We start from the raw sequence: 18805 nt of genomic DNA on the forward strand, positions 1-18805 counted from the left end.
TTAAAATACTTTGTAAACAAATATTTTTCTTATTATAACATTTTATTGGACAAATGATAGAAAAAAAAACAGTACTACATATCATTTATAGGTAGTAATTGATTGGATACAAAACTTTAAAAAACAAACTGCTAATCAACTTATACTTTTATCGGATCAAAAATATTTTTAAATACTGAGTTATTTTAATGCTGGTCATAATTCCAAAAAATAAGAAATTCTTTTTCATGTGTTTTCAATAATCTAATAATATAAATACTTATCACACATTAATAAAAAAAAAAAGCAAAATACAAAAACGAAAATAATATATACGAATAAAATTAAATTTGTACAATACTGGTCAGTTGATAAAGACAGATATTTACACTTATCATATAAGAATCGTGTCATTCTTAGTTGGACGTATTAAGTTAATATTACAATTAAAATAATTATGGCGAAATAACTGTAGGTGATAATGTTTATTAATTTTGCTAGGATTTAACACATTAACCCATAGATACATCTAAATACCTAGCTGGATTTTTATGTACATATGAGCGTAAAAGCTGGGGAAGTAGTCTCAGTTTGTTGAGGTATAATGATGAAAGATATTTTCTTTTTATTTATTCATCATGAAGAGCAAAAGAAAAGAAAAGATTATAGACATTGTGTTAATATTCACAGATGTGAAGAGATAGCAAACTAAACAATACAAAAAAGACATCTACTGTTTTACATTACAATTTTATAGAAATACATCTCAGTTTACACACATAATTCTACTGACAAATTGATTTAAAACGAAATATAATATTTCCCTTGGCTATATTGAATAAACATTAACTTGTCAAGTCTTAGTATATTGGAAATGTATTTATATCTTTGCAACTTACAAATCATTATTACCATTTCATACATCATATTTCAGATTGATGGAATTTCAAAAAAGCCTGAAGCTAAACTTTTACCACATAATAATGTTTATGGGTAGGATCTATGACTGCTATAGGAGAACAACCAATCAAAAGCTTGATAGATCCAGCATGTATGGCAAGGATGTCTGTCGGGGAAGCCCTCACTAACTTGGTGTTTGTCCATATTACACATAGTTAATGTTTATGATTTTATAAGTAGGATCTGTGACTGCTACAGGAGAACAACCAATCAAAGGCTTGATAGATCCAACATGTATGTCAAGGATGTCTGTCGGTGAAGCTCTCACTAACTTGATGTTTGCCTGTATAACAGATCTGAAGGTCAGGCCAACACCTAATGACTTAGATTATATTTATTCTTAGCTCATCTTGCCCTTTGGCCTCTGTGGTTTTCATCCATGGTTTTGTTTTCATTGCTCATTGTTCGTTGTTCGTTAACTTAAAATTATTTTTTTCAATTATTCTTTCCATTAACATCAAAACTGTCAGACAACTTCTTATTGGAGTTATTCTTACCTCTTTCTTTGTGTTTTTGGGCAAAAACTAAAGTAGAAAGAGGGAAACTGTAAACAAAAATAATGATCAGCGATACAAGATCAACAAAAGAGATTTTTGTCATGAATTATACAATAGTCTGTAATGGTGGAAAGTGTTCATTGTTGAAGATGGACATAGACCTTGGTGATCATTAGCAACACAGGCTCTTTAATAATATTTATTTTTATTATTTAATAATATTTTTGAGTTAGAAATATTGAGCACATGCAAGTACCATATAAATATTTACATGAAAGGTGTTCAAAATTGATGGCATATTACATGGTTGGAACTTGCAGGTACACAAAATTTGCAGTGCCTAAAAACTGAAATCTATGCAACTTTAAGAATATTGCTTTGAACAGTAACTTTAGTAGAACACATTGGTATGTATTATGATGTCAGCAGGTAACGTTTTTTCTTATTTGGTATCAACTCTTCCTATAAAATAAGCACAAATTGAAATCTTGTCATTAAAATTGAAATTTCAATGAAATATTCAGCAGAAAAACGACCCTTATCCCACCTTATCTTTTAACATCAATCAGCATAATAGATCTTATAATCCTAATGTTTCATTGTCATATAATGTGAATCAGTTAAGCTAACACTGCCTACTAGCATCCTATAACACACTTTTGAATTATTTAAAAAAAAGTGCAAATCTTATAGTTATCCCCAATTAATGGTCGACACCAAAATATATAAAATATGTACAAAAAAGCTACAGATGTCATTCAATTTCAAGTGCTTGAAACAAACATTATCACTTTCTGAATGATACAAGAAACAGTGAAGATATATCTATCACTAAGTTTGACAGATAATGTATGTATAAGACATAAAGTAATAACTTATTTAGTTATATTTCATTGTAGACTGTAACATGTTTATTTTGTACGGTCAATAGTTTCCTTTGTGTGAGATTATAATGTATCCCATTACACATTAGAGTGGATTGAAGTGTCTTCACTGGTTTATAATGTTTACCATCAGTTGACACATGTTGTACTGATTCATCACAACACATCGCATACAGGCTGCCATCTAGTAGTGTAGTCATACTCCTGGGTGGTGATGGTAATGTTAGGGTGTGGTGTCTGTCATCAGTATAACTGTACCAGTACAGCTTATTGTTGTTGTAGTAGTTATCACAGTAGAATATTCTGTCACCAGAACCATGTAACCTCCAAGGATGACATTCAGTCTTTATTGTCTGTATCACCTCTCCTGTCTGGTGATTTATGACCTGTAGTCTGTTGTCAACACGTACAATTAACTTTTTATTTAAAGTTGTTATGTCACTCTTATACTGCAACATTCCAGGTATTAATATTGTTTGAAGTTTGAGTTTATTGTTTATGTCATACATCTCTATACACTTACTATCATACAGTGTAACAGCTACTGTAGAGTTGCTGACTGCTGTAACATACCAAGGTCTGCCTTGTATAGGTAAACTGTCTAACTGTGATCCATCTGTATTATAGATCAATAGTCTGCACTGAATAGGTAAACATATCACCAGTCTACCGTCATCCATCATCACTGCATCTAATATGCCACTTTCAACTACTAATGACAGGTTTGTCTGGTGATGAAATGTGAAGATAGACTGTCCTAGTTTGTAGGGCTGTATTAGATGTTGCTGTTTAATCCCTGAAATATACAATAAAATATAAAACAATTTCAGATCAAAAGGAATTTTGAGTAGCTTAGCTTCTTTTATTCCATGCATCAAAAGGGTGGTAATGAAGTGACAAAAAATATTTGTATCACGAATTGTTATTGATATAAATATTTCAAATGAACTATTTTAACTCAAGTTAACTAGACTTGAAGTAGTAATTTTATTTTGACATAAGACATGATGGTTTCTTTACTTGTAAATCCAATGGTTATGTTACTTTAAATATTGAAATGATTCAGAATGACAAGGGAGAGAAATTTTAATATGCTTTTTGAACCTACCGTGTCTGTCAGTTTTCTCTTTGGATGATTGACATCTTACATATTGTAATATCTCCTGTAATAGTCAGGGATAAAAGTTTATAATTTTTAAAATACATGTGTATATATATAAAATAAAAATATTCATTTCTTTGACACAGATCTATTTGTGGATGATTTTTTTTATCTTGGTAAGACATGACAGTTTATGACTTCTTTAGTCCTGTGAGCACATCTTTTACTATAAGGGATGTATACATTTTCATGTCTGTCCTTGCTCAGATGATCATTCTTTGAGTTTCTGGATTTTAATGAAAGTAACTATAGATTTTTGTTTAAGTTAATGAAAATGTTTTGTACATGGAATTTCTAGTCAGCTTGTTAAGTAAGGTTTCTGAAGATATGCATTAATTATGGAGAGTTAAAACATTTTATTGTAAAAAAAAAATTCCTAGATTTTTTTTCTCAACATGACTAGTGCATTCTGATATCTTTATTATTTGATGTCTATATATTGGTAACCTGTAGCATTTTTGCTGTGTCTCATTAGCATGTTGCTTTTCTATTGTTGTTTTTAAAATAAATTAAACATAAACAATCAAAGATCTGCCATCAACACCAAATCATCCAAATAATAAAAGACATAAAGATATGACTAACAACCACAATTGACATGATTGGTGAGTTCTTACTTGTGACAGGCAAACGAAGATATCATCAGTGTTTGTTCTTACCTCAAGTTTTGTAATTAGCTCCACTTTTAATTGGTCATTGTTGATATTCATTGCAGTCAAAATTTCATCAGTGCTTGATTCCAATTTGTCACTAATCTAAAATTATGAATAAATTAAATTATGTACTAAAAAGGTATAACAAAATTACTGAACTCCAAGGCAAACATAAATTGTTTCCAGTTTGTAATTTGAGTTACCCTTGCTTGGTTAGAATGAAAAGGGAGAAGGTTATTGATTTTGGGGCCAATAGGGTAAAGGTCCTTTGGTCAGGCAGGGCATCATCTGTGTCTTACAGACAGCGTATGCCAACATCACTGTTTGTCAAATCTAAAATATGTGGAACTATACTCATGCATATGGCAGAGAAGAAAAGGGGGGGGGGGGGGGGGGAGGGCATTGTCCATATCTAGTTTAATGTCTGTTTTTCAAGTACGTTAAGCAATAGGTCAACTATATTTGGTGTATGGAATGATTGTAAGGTGTACATGTCCGTCTGCTAGGTACAATCTGACATTGACCTCATTTTCATGGTTCATTGGTCAATGTTAAATTTTTGTGTTTTTGAATTACCATAAGCAATAGATCAACTATATTTTGTGTATAAATAAATTATAAGGTGTATATATCTGTCTGAAACAATTGATCTTACCTTATCCTCATTGTTTTAAATCCTTAAAAAGTTAAAATTTGTGTGGTGCTTTTAGTAAAATCTTTATCTTTAAGACTTTCAACCTTAAATCAATGGTTAGTAAAGCAGGCGAGACATTTCAGAGTGTGCACTCTTGTTTTCACAGTTAACTTTCAGATTAAGTCTGAGGTTAAATTTTTTTTAGACATCAATAACTTGACAAACCTTCATGGAAATTTATGAAATTTGGACAGAAGCTTGTTTATGACCAAAAAAACAGGATCCAAAGCAAAATTTTAAAAATATTTATTTTTGTTTTTTCAATATTTTACTGATAAATGGACTCAGTTATTTTTTACAGCTAACAAATAGGTTTAAGTTTGTTACAAATCAATAACTTTGTCAAACCTTCAAAGAGTTTAAGAAAATTTGTCAAAAGCTTTTTAAGGATTAAGAGACATTGTCTGAAGCAAACCTTTGAAAATATATTTTTTTCATTTTTAGTATAGACTTTGTTATTACAGTTAACATTTACAGACAGTCTGGGATTAAATTTTTTGACATGAAAATCTGGTAAGCATTCATAGATTGTTATGAAACTTGGACAGCTAATCTTCAATTCTTCGTGAATTGCTGTGAGATTGCAGACAAATCATTTTTTTTTATTTTGAAGCAAAAAATGACCAAAAACAAAGAATTTTTAAGTGGCATTTTTAAGCAAACACCGATATACATTAAAAAGTCGAAATATGAATCATGAGTGATGAATGAATTGAGAAAAAAAATCAAGGTGAGCGATTCAGGCTCTTGAGAGCCTCTTGTTTGTAAAGAACATCTTGTGAATGGAACTACTGTAAGACCATTTGACACAGTCGGAAAACTGACCCCGGTTTGACCACATTTCTTAAAGCAACAATGGAAGTCATGTGACTACCATATTTGGGCATTTTTTGGGTAATTTTTTCTTCATCTGAAACGAGTCTGTTTCCCCCAAAAAGTCATATCAAATGAAATCAAAGCATACTGTACGTTACAAATGCCAATTGTATATACTTTTAAGAAGTTCTAACATGCAAATTGTTTTGATTAAGCGTACTGAATTAGAATACGAAGCCTTCAAACCCCAGGTTGTCTCTCGTCGCGTCAATTTTTTTCAACACATCAGTTGAAATTTTTGTTTTTTTAAATTCTGGGGAACCTATGCTGAATTTAAAATATGTGATGAGGCTTTTTATGAACTGGGATGTGTCAAATTTGTGCCACTTAATACGCTGTAATACGCAAATGTGCCACTTCGATGTGTCGAAATTTCTTACGAAGCGGTTCCGATAGTAATTTACGAGTTACGTTCCTTTGTTGACACTTTTCATGAACACACTTATTTGTACTATTATATATAGTTAGCACCATATTATATGTTATTCAGGTCTCAGACAGGGTATATACTGTGACATTCCCGGCTTAGACTTTATATCCCTTGAGCCGAAGGCGAAGGGGATATCAGCCCAAAGCCGGGAATGTCACAGTATATACCCTGTCTGAGACCTGAATTACACATATATTACGGATTACCCTTGTCTTAATGTTTTTTCCATTGCCAGGTATTTGTTAAACATTCACAATGCAGCATGTATATTCATTGTGGGTCTCATTGGGGTCTAAGCGTGACGCGGGATTGCCGATTTTTTGTAAGCGTGACACGTGAAAGTCAAATTATTGTGCCGTGAAAACGGGAAATGAAGTCTAGCGGGACACGGGAAATTACAAAAAAATGAGAATTGCTTACATACATAGTGTAAGCGGAATATGGGAATCCTTCAAAACAGTAAGCGGGATCCGGGATCAGAACCCCCCAATGAGACCCCCTTCATTACATGTTTATTGTTTTTAATATTTTGAGTAATCCATTTAAATGAACCTTTTTTGTCTTGACAATTTTTTTTGCGTTTGGAAATGTTTTCAATAAAGATTTTAGATTTCATGTTCGGTGTTTATATGTGTTTTTGGCTTCATTTTTTACAACACATTTATTGAAAAACCCAACCTAATATGTTTCGCATACGTGAAGGATTTTGTAATTTGCCGTGAAAATAATTTTATCGTGTATGTAATAATTTATAATAACACTTTAAAACATTAAATTTTAGTAATTGAAGTGTAAATTGCGTGATTTTGTATTAAAAATGTATTATTGACGGATGCACGTCATTATTTTCCCTCTGTGAGCCTCTGACATCCCTTAGTGTTCTATATAGCTTTTGACTACGTCACATAGTAACAGGTGTTATGATGACGTTTTTGAGGTTCCAATTGGGGATAAAAACGTCGTATATAGACCGGCAGTTTCCTGAATATATACTGACATCTCTGTGTTGTTATCCAATTACAAAAACTCGACACATTTGTAATCCGTAATATTATGTTATTTACAAGTGAATATTATTAAAAAGTAATTATCTTTTTACTAGATATATTTTTATACTACAGACATATGTAAAACAATTAGGTAAATTATATTTTTTCATTTTTAAAACAATTTCAGAACTGAAATAGGGCTTTAATATTACAGTAAATGTTAATCCTTGCTCTGGGCCATATTATATTATTCCAAGAGTTACTTTGATATTTTGGTATATATTTTTACTGCTGTAACCAAATAATACCAACACAGAAATAAATTTCTACTTTATTAAGGTCAGGGCTAGCCAAAATATGCATTTATACTGGTTCTAGACATGGTTAAAATGTTGAATTCCCTTGCAATACTGATACCTGCTTTTTCATATACATTTAAAAAAAATAATAATCAAAGTATTGTCAATGTAAATTCTTCATAATTTGAAATAAAGGGAAATTAGTTTGCAATCTGTGTAGCAATAACGGTCGTTTCTAAGGGCTTGATTTCCGACTGGACAGAAAGCTCTCTATCTTGGTTGTTAATTTCTGTGTCATTTGGTCTCTTTGTGGAGAATTGTCTCATTGGCAATCATACCACATTTTCTGATTTTTATATTGGTGCCATAGTGTGTAGTTGACATCATTTTGATCTATACATGACAGGCGTTATGGGACAATTTTTAAAGGCAGTGCCTTTAGTCGTATCGGGCAATAACCATTTTGTTTCTACGTCGGAGTTATCTCTACGTGGGGGATAAATACGTCATCACAAATTACCCGAAAAGTTGAATTCTTTCTTCTTCTATTACCGATATTCTGTGTTTTTAATTGTAATTCAGTGACAATGGGAAGTAAAGAATCAAACGGTGTTTTTTGTAAGTTTTCAAAACTTTTGATAGAGCTGTATTTTGCATTATGAGCAGCCAACCGTTTCACAAACCATAAGAACTTAAAAATCCGTGTGAAAGAGTTCGGGTGGTATTTTAATCCTTAGTTGTTTTAATATCATTTCAGTCGTAGATGTAATTAAGAAAACTTGACCGAACTATGCCTAGTCGCAAAATGTTAAAAATAACTCTTGAATCTGATTCTTTTTCTCGTCAGAACATTTGGTACGTCGAATTTCCGAAATCCGCCTAAACAAGTAATATCCATCTGTTTTCTTTAGAGCTGTTGAAAATCGTATGACCTTCCAACATAGCTATCATGTCAGACCCTTTGTCAGGTAAACAGTTTTTATCTATTAGGTCCGATAAAGCTTTTAAATCCGAAACGAACAGTACCAGCAATTGACTTCTTGTTTAACAGTTCCTTCAGAAATATCTTGAAGTTATTTTTACAAGTCGACATGTTGCGTTTCGTACAAATGTTAAGACAGATCAATAATGACCTTGTTAAAATGAGTTTATTATAATTCTTATTTGTAAGTAAAATTCATTTTATTTCATTAATCATATAACAAATTGAATGATTACAATATGATTGAATAAGTAAATATTTAATTTTTAGAAATTAGCTCTTAATTCATTGGACACCTTTTCAACAGTTATGTTGTTAATTAACCGAACCATACACGTATGGTCAGACCATATGAGTATATACGCATATGGTCATGACCATACGTGTATGGTCCAAATACTCATATGGTCTGCATCATACCCATCTCACTCTAGAAAATGTATTTCCTGTTTTGACTTGCCATCCAGGCATAATTTGGAATGCTCTAAACCATGATCTTTCAAATAATGTAAATATTTTGGAAGACATGTTCAAGCCTTGTATATAATTTATCTGAAATTGTGTAATTTTATTTAATCCACCAAAATTACATGTCTGTAATTTGGCTTGAACATTAAAGTTGTTATTTGGAAATTTTCCATTTGTTTGATGTGTTTGAGCTTTTGATTTTGCCAATTGTTAAGGAACTTTGTGTTTTAAATTTTCCTTGGAGTTTGGTACATTTTTTATTTTTGTTGTTTTACTTTCTCCTTAAGTAAACCTAAGTAGATGCATAGTAGTACATCCACAGTATGTACAAATATAGGACTTTTCATAATTAAAAGAATTTTTTTTTTATGTCGTGTGCATTTCTCACTAATTATGATCAACTATATTTTGTATATGGGTTCAATAATTTGCAATGTCTACTTGTCCATCAGTGATCAAAGTTTAAGTTACGTGATAAGGTCTGTTTCCAGGGGCCGATCCAGGACTTTTGAAAGAGGGGGGGGGGGGGGTAGAACGTAGAATATAATCTTTTGCCGAGCGGAGCGAGTCGAACATTTTTTTGGACCTTGTTTTGTTTTTAAAATAAGTGTAAAATGCACAAATTTAACGGTTCTTGACGTTGGGCATGTATATTTTATAGTTGAAGGTTGGACATTTTTGATGCCGTATTCTCCCCATAAAATGATTGGATGTATGTAAAGCTATGTACCAATATATTTGATGTTGGATTTGTCAGTAAAAAATGGACATGGAAAATTCTCCCTAGCCAAGTCAGTCACTGAAATAGAGGTCACAACATCTGAAGAATTCATTGTGAATTAGTGATTCGCACTACAGATGCATCTGACGTTTTTTCGACGTACTGGTAGCGAATCACGTGAGTTGGACATACTCAATAATATATTACACGTAAATACGAACGAATAATATCTTTATAAGTAACAAATTGTCGCATAAAAATAAATATACGGGAAATGACAACGTTAACGAAATCTAGTCTGATTAATCATTTACAGTCTTAATTAAAAAAAAAAGTGCAAGTAAAGGAAAGGCGTACGCCCTCTACCCACCCCTCTGGATCTGTCACTGGTTTCTCAGATACGAAAAGCAGTAGGTCAACTATATATGGTGTATTTTTCATTTTCATACATGTAGCTCGTTGGTCAATGTTAAGTTTTTGTGTTTTGGTCTGTTTTTCTGTTTATTGAGTGCTATAAACATTAGGTCAACTATATTTGGCATATGGAATGATTGTAAAGTGTACATGTTCTTCGTGTGAGTATCATTTGAACATGAATTCATTTTCATGGTTCATTGGTCAATGTCAAGTTTTTGTGTTTTGTAGTTCTTTTAGGTACTATAAGCAGTAGGTTACTGCCTTTACAGCGCATTCGCGCTTTGATTTTTAGTATTATGAGAAAACACCTCATGGAGGAAACTCCCCTGAGGCCAATGGACAGATAGCTCTCATTCCTGGTACTATTGTTTGCCATCATGTGTAACTGACTAAACAATACCACCATTACAATTTCACTACTTTTTTGGTACAATTGTAATAACAACTGTGACTGAAAGTTCTCATATTTTGAAGGATTGGCTGCCTTCATGTAATTGGCCATATTGGATTGTCTCCAATTTGATCTGACCACTATACAGGAGTACTGGACTTTGACTATTTTTATCTTCACAGTCTATAATAGTTCGAAGTCGTTACCCTTGACCTTAATAATGCTAAACTATGGTAACATTGTGGGTGTAGTCCATGCTATGTTCTCTGATAGGACGAAAATGTTATTGTTGAAATATGAGTAAACATTTGTTAATATTTTGCAATTTGCAAGCAAACAATACGTGCAGTCAAAAATCTTGGTCAAAACACTAGTGTGTCAAATACTGTACCCACATGACTTATCAGATTTTGTTAAATTGTTATTATACTTCCAATCTAGGATTGAGACTATATTGCATTCAACTTGTCTGTCCATCTGTCCATCAATTAATCTGTTCTTCCAACAAATATCTCTTTCACACTTTTCACATCTACTACTGAACAGAATGACTTGATATTTGGTCAGCATATACAAATTTATAATTGCATAATGTTTAATTTGTGGATTGTTTATGCTGTATATGGGTAGTGGTGACATATGTCAAATGAATGTGACCTTATGGTCATGCTCCATTTTGATTTTAAGTTTTTTAAATAAATGATAAGTTATACATGATAGGTTGAAAAATTTTAAATGTGAATGCATTGAATAAATATGTGCAGTATATATTTGAGATTACATGACTGTATGATTTGCTTGCAAAACTTTTATACGCTAATACAGGATAACTTTTAGATGCCAGATAACGGATCTATATAAATAGGGTACAAATTGTAATCCATTATTTTGCCTCTGAATGTGGTTCCTAAAGGATCAAAATCAGTCAAGCTATGAATCATCACAGGACACTGTTAATTATATGTTTTGGCAAATCCTATTTCATATGCTACCTTTTCTTATAGTTTGGAATATTATCTGACCTTGAACTCTTTTCCATGGATCATTGATAATGAAAGTATGTGTGATACCTATAGATAGTAAAACCATGTATGATCTCTAAAAGTTTAAACACTTAATTTAAATAATTAGTAAAGCAGGAGAAGGACAGACATTTCAGCTTATGCATTTCTGTTTTAATTTGGCAAAATAAATTAGTCAAATTATACATAGATACCAGGTCATGGATACAGGCTTATTTGAGCCCCAAGTATTAATTTTACTTCTGTGTACAAAATTAAATACAGAATAAAAAAAAAATGTGATGAGTTATAATTTTCTCATTAGCAAATATAAGCTTAACTTGGCAGTAACGTTATAATGTTTAGTGTAACAGTAACATGAGTAACATGGCTAACTTTGTATAGGAATCTCTTGATCTTGATGAAGCTAGTTCACTTGAATACAATTTAAAATAGATTAAGACAACATTATCGAAAGAAGCATACTTAATTTGAGCATCAATCCTTGTGTTGCTTGTTTTGAGGTCTCATTATTAGGATATGTATTTATATAATATATGTTGCTTACCTCTTCAAGCTTTTTGTGAATGTCCAGAAGACAAACAAAGTACTTGTTGCACAGTGAATCATCCAATGGTCTGTTCTGTATCCTTATGAAGTCATCTTGTTTACTGGGGTCAAGTTGAAGAACATATGTCATAAGGTCATTCCACAGTGTTTGGTACTCTTTTTCAGTTATGGCACCTTTGGTGTTATGACTAAGATAGTTGTTCTTAAATTCTCTTAGTTCTTTTATCAATGTCTCCTCATTTGGGGTCAGATTGCAGCAATTCAGTAAAATCAAACTAGCCAAGGTGATATCAAGATCATCTAATTTTACGTTATTAGTTGTATACAAGCAGTGACAGTGATGCTTAGGTGGTCCTGGATTCTCTGTGTACAGTAAATCCCATTGGCTGTAGTTTAATGGTAGTTTCCTTCTATTCCTACAGTTGGTACTGTCCACACAACACTTTATATTGGTGTGACGTAGATGGAAAAGGATGTGTATAACAGGTTTACTGTTGATGAAATCTTGTAGACATCCTAACCCTTTACTTTTGTAGTCTATCTCTAGCCTCTGTCTGAAAACTGGTGTAACGATCTCCAATATAACAGAACCAACTATAAAGTACCGTCTACGGTTATCTGGGTCCATCCTGTTGTAAAATGAAGACATTTAAAACTTAAGATATACTAGTATATTCTAGCCTTAGTCTGAAAACTAGTGAACCAACAATTGAGAACTACAGTTCTCCCTGTCCATTCTAACGATAACAAAAAGAATTAAAAACTATATAGTTAGTTGACTCAAATTCCCAATGTTTAGTGTTTTATTAACACACATAACAGAACCAGCACTGAAATAATGTCTACCCTCCTCTTTGTGCATCCTGCAGTAATAAGTATTATTTATATCAGCTATGCCTCAGACAAGTAGAAAATCAGTGCCTATCAATTATTTTTAAAAGAGTTATGCCCTTTGGAAATATTGATTATATGGAAAATTGCATTGTTAGCGCACTCATGCGTACAATTCTGGCCAGATTTTTATGAAACTTATATCATAGGTTTATATCACATGCCTCAGACAAGTTAAAAATTAATGCCAATCAATTTTTTTTAAAAGAGAAATGCCCCATGGAAATATCAATTATATGGAACATTACATTGTTAGCACTCTCTTGTGAACAATTCTTGCCTGAATTTTATCAAATTGATATCAAAGGTTTATATCAGCAATGTCTTGGGACAAGTTTGAAAAGCTTTATAGGTTCTTCACATGAAGGCTAAATGCTTTTCTTTCAATGATTTTTTCAGCCCCTTTTTTTGAAAATTATTTTCTCAGTTATATAAAACAAACAAACTTTCTGCATTCTCTTTGCTGAGAATAACAAGTAAGGTAATGTTATAAGGAAACATTATATTGAGACGGAAAAGAATATTAAGAATGACGAAAAAAAGGGGAACACACAATTGAAATCAGAGAGAAAGTAAGGAAACACAATATTGAAAGTTGAGAGAATATCATGTAAATTTGGAATTCCATAAGGGAACACACTGTTGAAAGTGGAGAGAATATCAAGTAAGAGGAATTCTATAAGGGAACACACTATTGAAAGTGGAGAGATTTACAAGTAAGAGGAATTCTGTAAGGGAACACACTATTAAAAGTGGAGAGAATATCAAGTAAGAGGAATTCTATAAGGGAACACACTATTGAAAGTGGAGAGAATTACAAGTAATAGGAATTCTATAAGGGAACACAATATTGAAAGCGTAGAGAATTTCAAGTAAAAAGAATTTCATAAGGGAACACAAAATTGAAAGTTGAGAGAATATCAAGTAAGAGGAATTCTAAAAGTGAGCACAATATTGAAAGCGGGGAGAAAATCAAATAGGAGGAATTAAATACTTGAACACGAAATTTAAAGCAGAAAGAATATCAAGTAAAAGGAATTCTATAAGGGAACACAATATTGATAGTGGAGAGAATATCAAGAAGGAGGAATTCTATAAGGGAACACAATATTGAAAGCGGTGAGAATATCAAGTGAGAGGAATTCTATAAGGGAACACAATATTGAAAGCGATGAGAATATCAAGTAAGAGGAATTCTATAAGGGAACACAATATTAAATGCGGGGAGAAACCATGTTAGAATAATTTTTTAAGGGAACACAAAATTAAAAGGGGAGAGAATATCAAGTAAAAGGAATTCCAAAAGGGACACAAAATTTAAAGCGGAAAGAATATCAAGTAAGAGGAATTCTATAAGGGAACACAATATTGATAGTGGAGAGAATATCAAGTAAGAGGAATTTTATAAGGGAACACAAAATTGAAAGAGGAGGGATATCAAGTACGAAGAATTCTATAAGGGAACACAATATTGAAAGTGGAGAGAATAACAAATAAGAAGAATTCTATAAGGGAACACAATATTGAAAGAGGGAGAATATCAAGTTAGAGGTATTCTATAAGAGAACACAAAATTGAAAGCTGAGAGAATATCAAGTAAGAGGAATTCTATAAGGGAACACAAAATTGAAAAGGGAGAGAATATCAAGTAAGAGGAATTCTATAAGGGAACACAATATTGGAACCTTAGAGAATAGGGTATCTAGTATGAGGAATTCTATAAGGAAACACAATATTGTCACAATTTGAGGGAATGAGAATATCAAGAAAGTGAAAATTAGATAGAAACGCCGTGTTGAGGTAGGAGAGATTATCATCAGAGGAGGAATTCAGAATATCAATGGAGTGTTTTAGAGGAACACACTATTGAGATAGAGATAGGAGAGAATTTATCAAACTAGGGAAATATTGTATGGGAACTGAATATTGTCTAGGAAGGAAATATCAAATTAGGTGAAAATAAAGAAAACAATATTGAGAGAAGAGAGAATATTAAGTAAAGGAAATATTTTGAGGAACAAAGAAGAGAATGTATGTTTTGATCATTGTCATTGTGGTATTTTACATGTATAGGAATGATATAACCATATTATGTAGGGACACTGGGAAATGTTGACATGGATAAGAGATATCTGTAAACTTAAAGTTAATGATAATGTTTAAATATATGACCTCATTGACCAAATTGTTTTCAGAAGAGTTTCCAAACTTTCACTTAAGATGAAGATGATATTTTCTCTTTTTAAAACCTACAAATTATCAAAAAGTATAGTAAACCATTATTTCACTTACCTTTTGCTCATTGTTGGTTACCCAGAGAACAAAGTATGGAAGGAACCGCCATTACTATTTTTAGAATTAAATAACTTAGCTAGAAAAAAAAAGCGTTATCTCCCTTTTTATAGTTTTAACCAGGAGATAATCTAATAAATTTAGGTTACAAGGAAGTAATTATTTACATAGGCGACAATGGTAGCCTTTTTTGGTCCTGCGTTTTCCCTATCAAAGATCCATTGAAAAAAATGTCGAAATCTGAATTATCAACACCTTTGGGTGTAATTGAAACTGCAAAACACATATGGTGCCGCAGCTTTTTTGATAGAAAAATGACATTTTTTAAGGGTACTCAACGGTTCTGGAATTTTCGAAATAGTATAAATGAAGAACACCCCTTGCTAAATTTGGCACAGAAAATGTTTCTCGTCACAGAGAGTTTTCTCTAAATTTCTCGCTATTTCTACACCAATGGCCAAAACTCATTTCTCACTATTTTGATTTCTAATTACTAGGGCAGCAGAAAATAAATTTACTTCTACCTATTATCTTGGATGTGAAATCTAGGTGGCGCCAATCATCTTTATTTACTTCCTTTTAACCTCTACTGACATATATTGTAATAAAATCGGACAATCTTTACATTAGTCGATTACTATACCCCCCTGCTGCTTAAGTTCAAATTTTTGGATATAAGATACAATTATTCACTATTTAAAATGACTTTCTTTACAGGTACCCCCCTTTGCAGAAAACGTTACTTTTTACAGACTTGGGGCCATTGACCAGCTTATTTTGACTGTTTGGCTATGTTTAAAACGAGGTGTTTGATTAATAAAGTTCGATTTAGGCCTATTAAAGACTTTAGGCTGATGATTTGATAACTGTGTCCAACTTATATGTCTTTATCACGAATATATGAACACCGTTGCATAAGAGTCAAAATATTTTATGAAATAGACTATAAAAATGTTAAAACTAAGAATTTATCATTGCTGTTATGTGTTTTATATGAATCGTGTGCAGAACATTCGATATGACGATACTAAGGAAACACATGTATAGCCTTTGATTTTTTATCTAATTTTAATATTTTAGGGGCATTTTGGCACATTTCTACCATTAAAAATACAAAAATGTCGCTAACGTCAGCAAAAATAAGCCCCCCTTTTTTTAGATATGCATAAATACATGCAGTGTTATCGAGGATGAGGAGAAATGATTAAAGACAGAGTCCTTGACATAATTCTCGTTCTTACAGTAGGTTAATGAAGCCTACCCCTTAAGCAGAAGAATAAAAAAAACAGTAAAAATTTGATATAGACTATAGTTTCATGGTGATCAGAAAATTTCTTCTGATGCAGATTTAAATTTTTTTTTAAAGCCATTGATTTTTTGTTTTGAATGTATGAAATAATGGTTAAAGAGAAAACATATCTATCTTTAGAAACCTTTACGTTAAATTCTTCAGATTGCAATAATATTTGTCTATAATTAGGAAAATATATTGATCATATGACAAATACAGGGATTATTTCATAAAAGATAGTAAGAAGAAAATCCTCTCATATCAAGAGTATAAAATACACCGGTCGTGTGGTGTGATGGTGTATAAAGATACAGGATAACCCATCACTTCGGACCTGGCTTAATAATTACCGTTCCTGAATTATATATATGTCTAAAGATTTGTACTACTTGTATTCTCTGTCGTATATATTTATCCTTTTAATTAGATCCTCTTACTTCACATTCTGTATATTGCCTGCAAGAGTTCTATATTGACAGAGTCAGCCATTGTTTAACTTGTATAAAACTTATGAATAAACAAATATTCTTTAGCCTGGAACTATAAAGATAAGTTGAGAAAAGGATATAGAAGGAACAGTAACTCTTGTTTTATACTATTTTAGAATAATGCTATTTACAGCATATTTACTTTCAGCCCCATTTAATTTACTTCTTTTTTACCGGTCCCTCTCTAAAAAAAACCACAACAAAACAAACACAAAAAAAAAAAAAACAAAAAAAAACTGATATGAGCTAAAGATTTGTGTTTCAAAATTAATAAATTTTCTGAGAGAAAAATAACCCCAAAACCGGGTAATTTTTTCCTTGGTTTACACTTCAAAAGACCATGTTGCCAAAACTACTTGAGTAACTTTTGTAAACATTCTGTCGATATTCTATTCATGCGCATTACAAATGCATGTGATCTGTGGTTCTTTTGAAACTGAAAAAAAAAAAAAAAAATACAGAGCTGCATATTATTACAAATCTATTGCACGACAAATAGAATTATGCATTTGATTAGAGCTTTGAAAAATGTATCAAATTAAAATGAAATAAAATTCAGTAAAATTTCATGAATGATATTGGTGCATTCTCTTTATCACAAAACATGACGGCATACAAATGAAAACTCTCAAACTGAAGCTGGGTTACTGACTCACAAACTTTACATAAAAGTCCGAAGGATTTGATGTTCAGTTTGTGAGTTAGTCGCCCCAGTTTACACAACAATAACCTCTAGAAAAAATGCGTTTAATTTTATAATAGTATAAAGAATCTATCTCGACCATTTGCATAAAACAGCTAACTTAAAGATTTTTCACTTAGTTTCATTCAAACAGTTCCTACAGTAATTCAAATTACATCTCAAGTTTGCTTTGACAGTTTTTCAAAAGTTATTATTATAATGTTGCTGTTAAAAGTGGTTTGTTCTTATTAAAGGGATGCAGAATTATATACATATCTCTGTGTTAACAATTTTTTTGATATGTCATGTAATGTATCATATGACATACACCTTTTTAATCAGGTATCCTGAGCAGGCTAGCAGTAAGTGAAGTATTGGAATAGATAAAACAAATTGGCAGTGTAAAATCCTGATCTTCAAATTTGATAAGCATACAATCAGCGTGTGATTCTGAAATTCATCTTTTACTAGGTATACCACCAATCAAGGTAGCAGTTTTACGTGAGGAGTGTAGTTACTGTTTGTAACCATGATATTCATATTTTACTAGGTATACCACCAATAAAGGTAGCAGTTTTACGTGAGGAGGGTAGTAATAGTGACAGAGAAATGGCTGCTGTATTACACATGGCAGGCTTTGAAGTTTGGGATGTCAACATGCAGGATATGTGTTCAGGAAAGATAACTCTTGATCAGTTCCATGTAGTTGTTTTTGTTGGTGGATTTAGTTATGGTGATGTATGTGGGTCTGCTAAAGGTAGGTATTGTATGAAAAGATCATCTATGTCAGCTGTAATTGTGAAACCATGACTTGGAACCCTCATAAATGTAGAGACTCATCAAAATCTTTTTTAATTCTCTGAAATTACCAAAGGATCGTAAATTTAATTCACAAGAACTACACATCTTTTATATATGCCTTATGGTCTGAGGCTTCCGACTTCCATTATATGTTCCATGACTGATTTAAAAACTATACTTTTAAAACTGTAGAGTTTGGTATTTATATACATTGCAAGGTATACCTGTCCATCAGAAAGGGCTCACTTGATCTTGACCCCATTTCTTGGTTCAGTGATCAACATTATACACTTATTTCCCGTGCCTGAGGGAAATATGAATATTTGTTCACCCATAAAAATTCATATTTCCCAAGGGCTATGCTTGAGGGAAATATGACTTTCGAGG

At 31.9% G+C, this 18805-nt stretch overlaps 2 protein-coding genes across 4 annotated transcripts in view; one reads left to right on the plus strand and one right to left on the minus strand.

Annotated features, from left to right (window-relative positions):
* The window catches only part of LOC127726379 (phosphoribosylformylglycinamidine synthase-like), a 65341-nt gene that overhangs the window by 39002 nt on the left and 7534 nt on the right, over positions 1 to 18805 (plus strand). The gene's annotated exons all lie outside the window — the stretch shown is intronic.
* LOC127726385 (uncharacterized) overlaps positions 240 to 18805 on the minus strand; it is a 66839-nt gene continuing 48273 nt past the window's right edge. Inside the window, exons 2-5 of one of the 2 annotated variants that reach the window (XM_052233783.1) lie at positions 11972 to 12147; positions 4142 to 4237; positions 3429 to 3483; positions 240 to 3116 (exon numbers count right to left, since the gene is read on the minus strand). In XM_052233783.1, coding sequence (XP_052089743.1) covers positions 2320 to 3116; positions 3429 to 3483; positions 4142 to 4237; positions 11972 to 12103 — 1080 coding nt within the window. In that variant the 5' untranslated portion in view covers positions 12104 to 12147 and the 3' untranslated portion in view covers positions 240 to 2319. Of the gene's footprint in view, positions 3117 to 3428; positions 3484 to 4141; positions 4238 to 11971; positions 12603 to 18805 lie in introns of those variants that run through there. The other variant, XM_052233782.1, reaches the window with a different exon arrangement.

Source organism: Mytilus californianus, unplaced genomic scaffold (assembly GCF_021869535.1).
Source record: "Mytilus californianus isolate M0D057914Y unplaced genomic scaffold, xbMytCali1.0.p SCAF_17, whole genome shotgun sequence".
Classification (NCBI taxonomy): domain Eukaryota; kingdom Metazoa; phylum Mollusca; class Bivalvia; order Mytilida; family Mytilidae; genus Mytilus; species Mytilus californianus.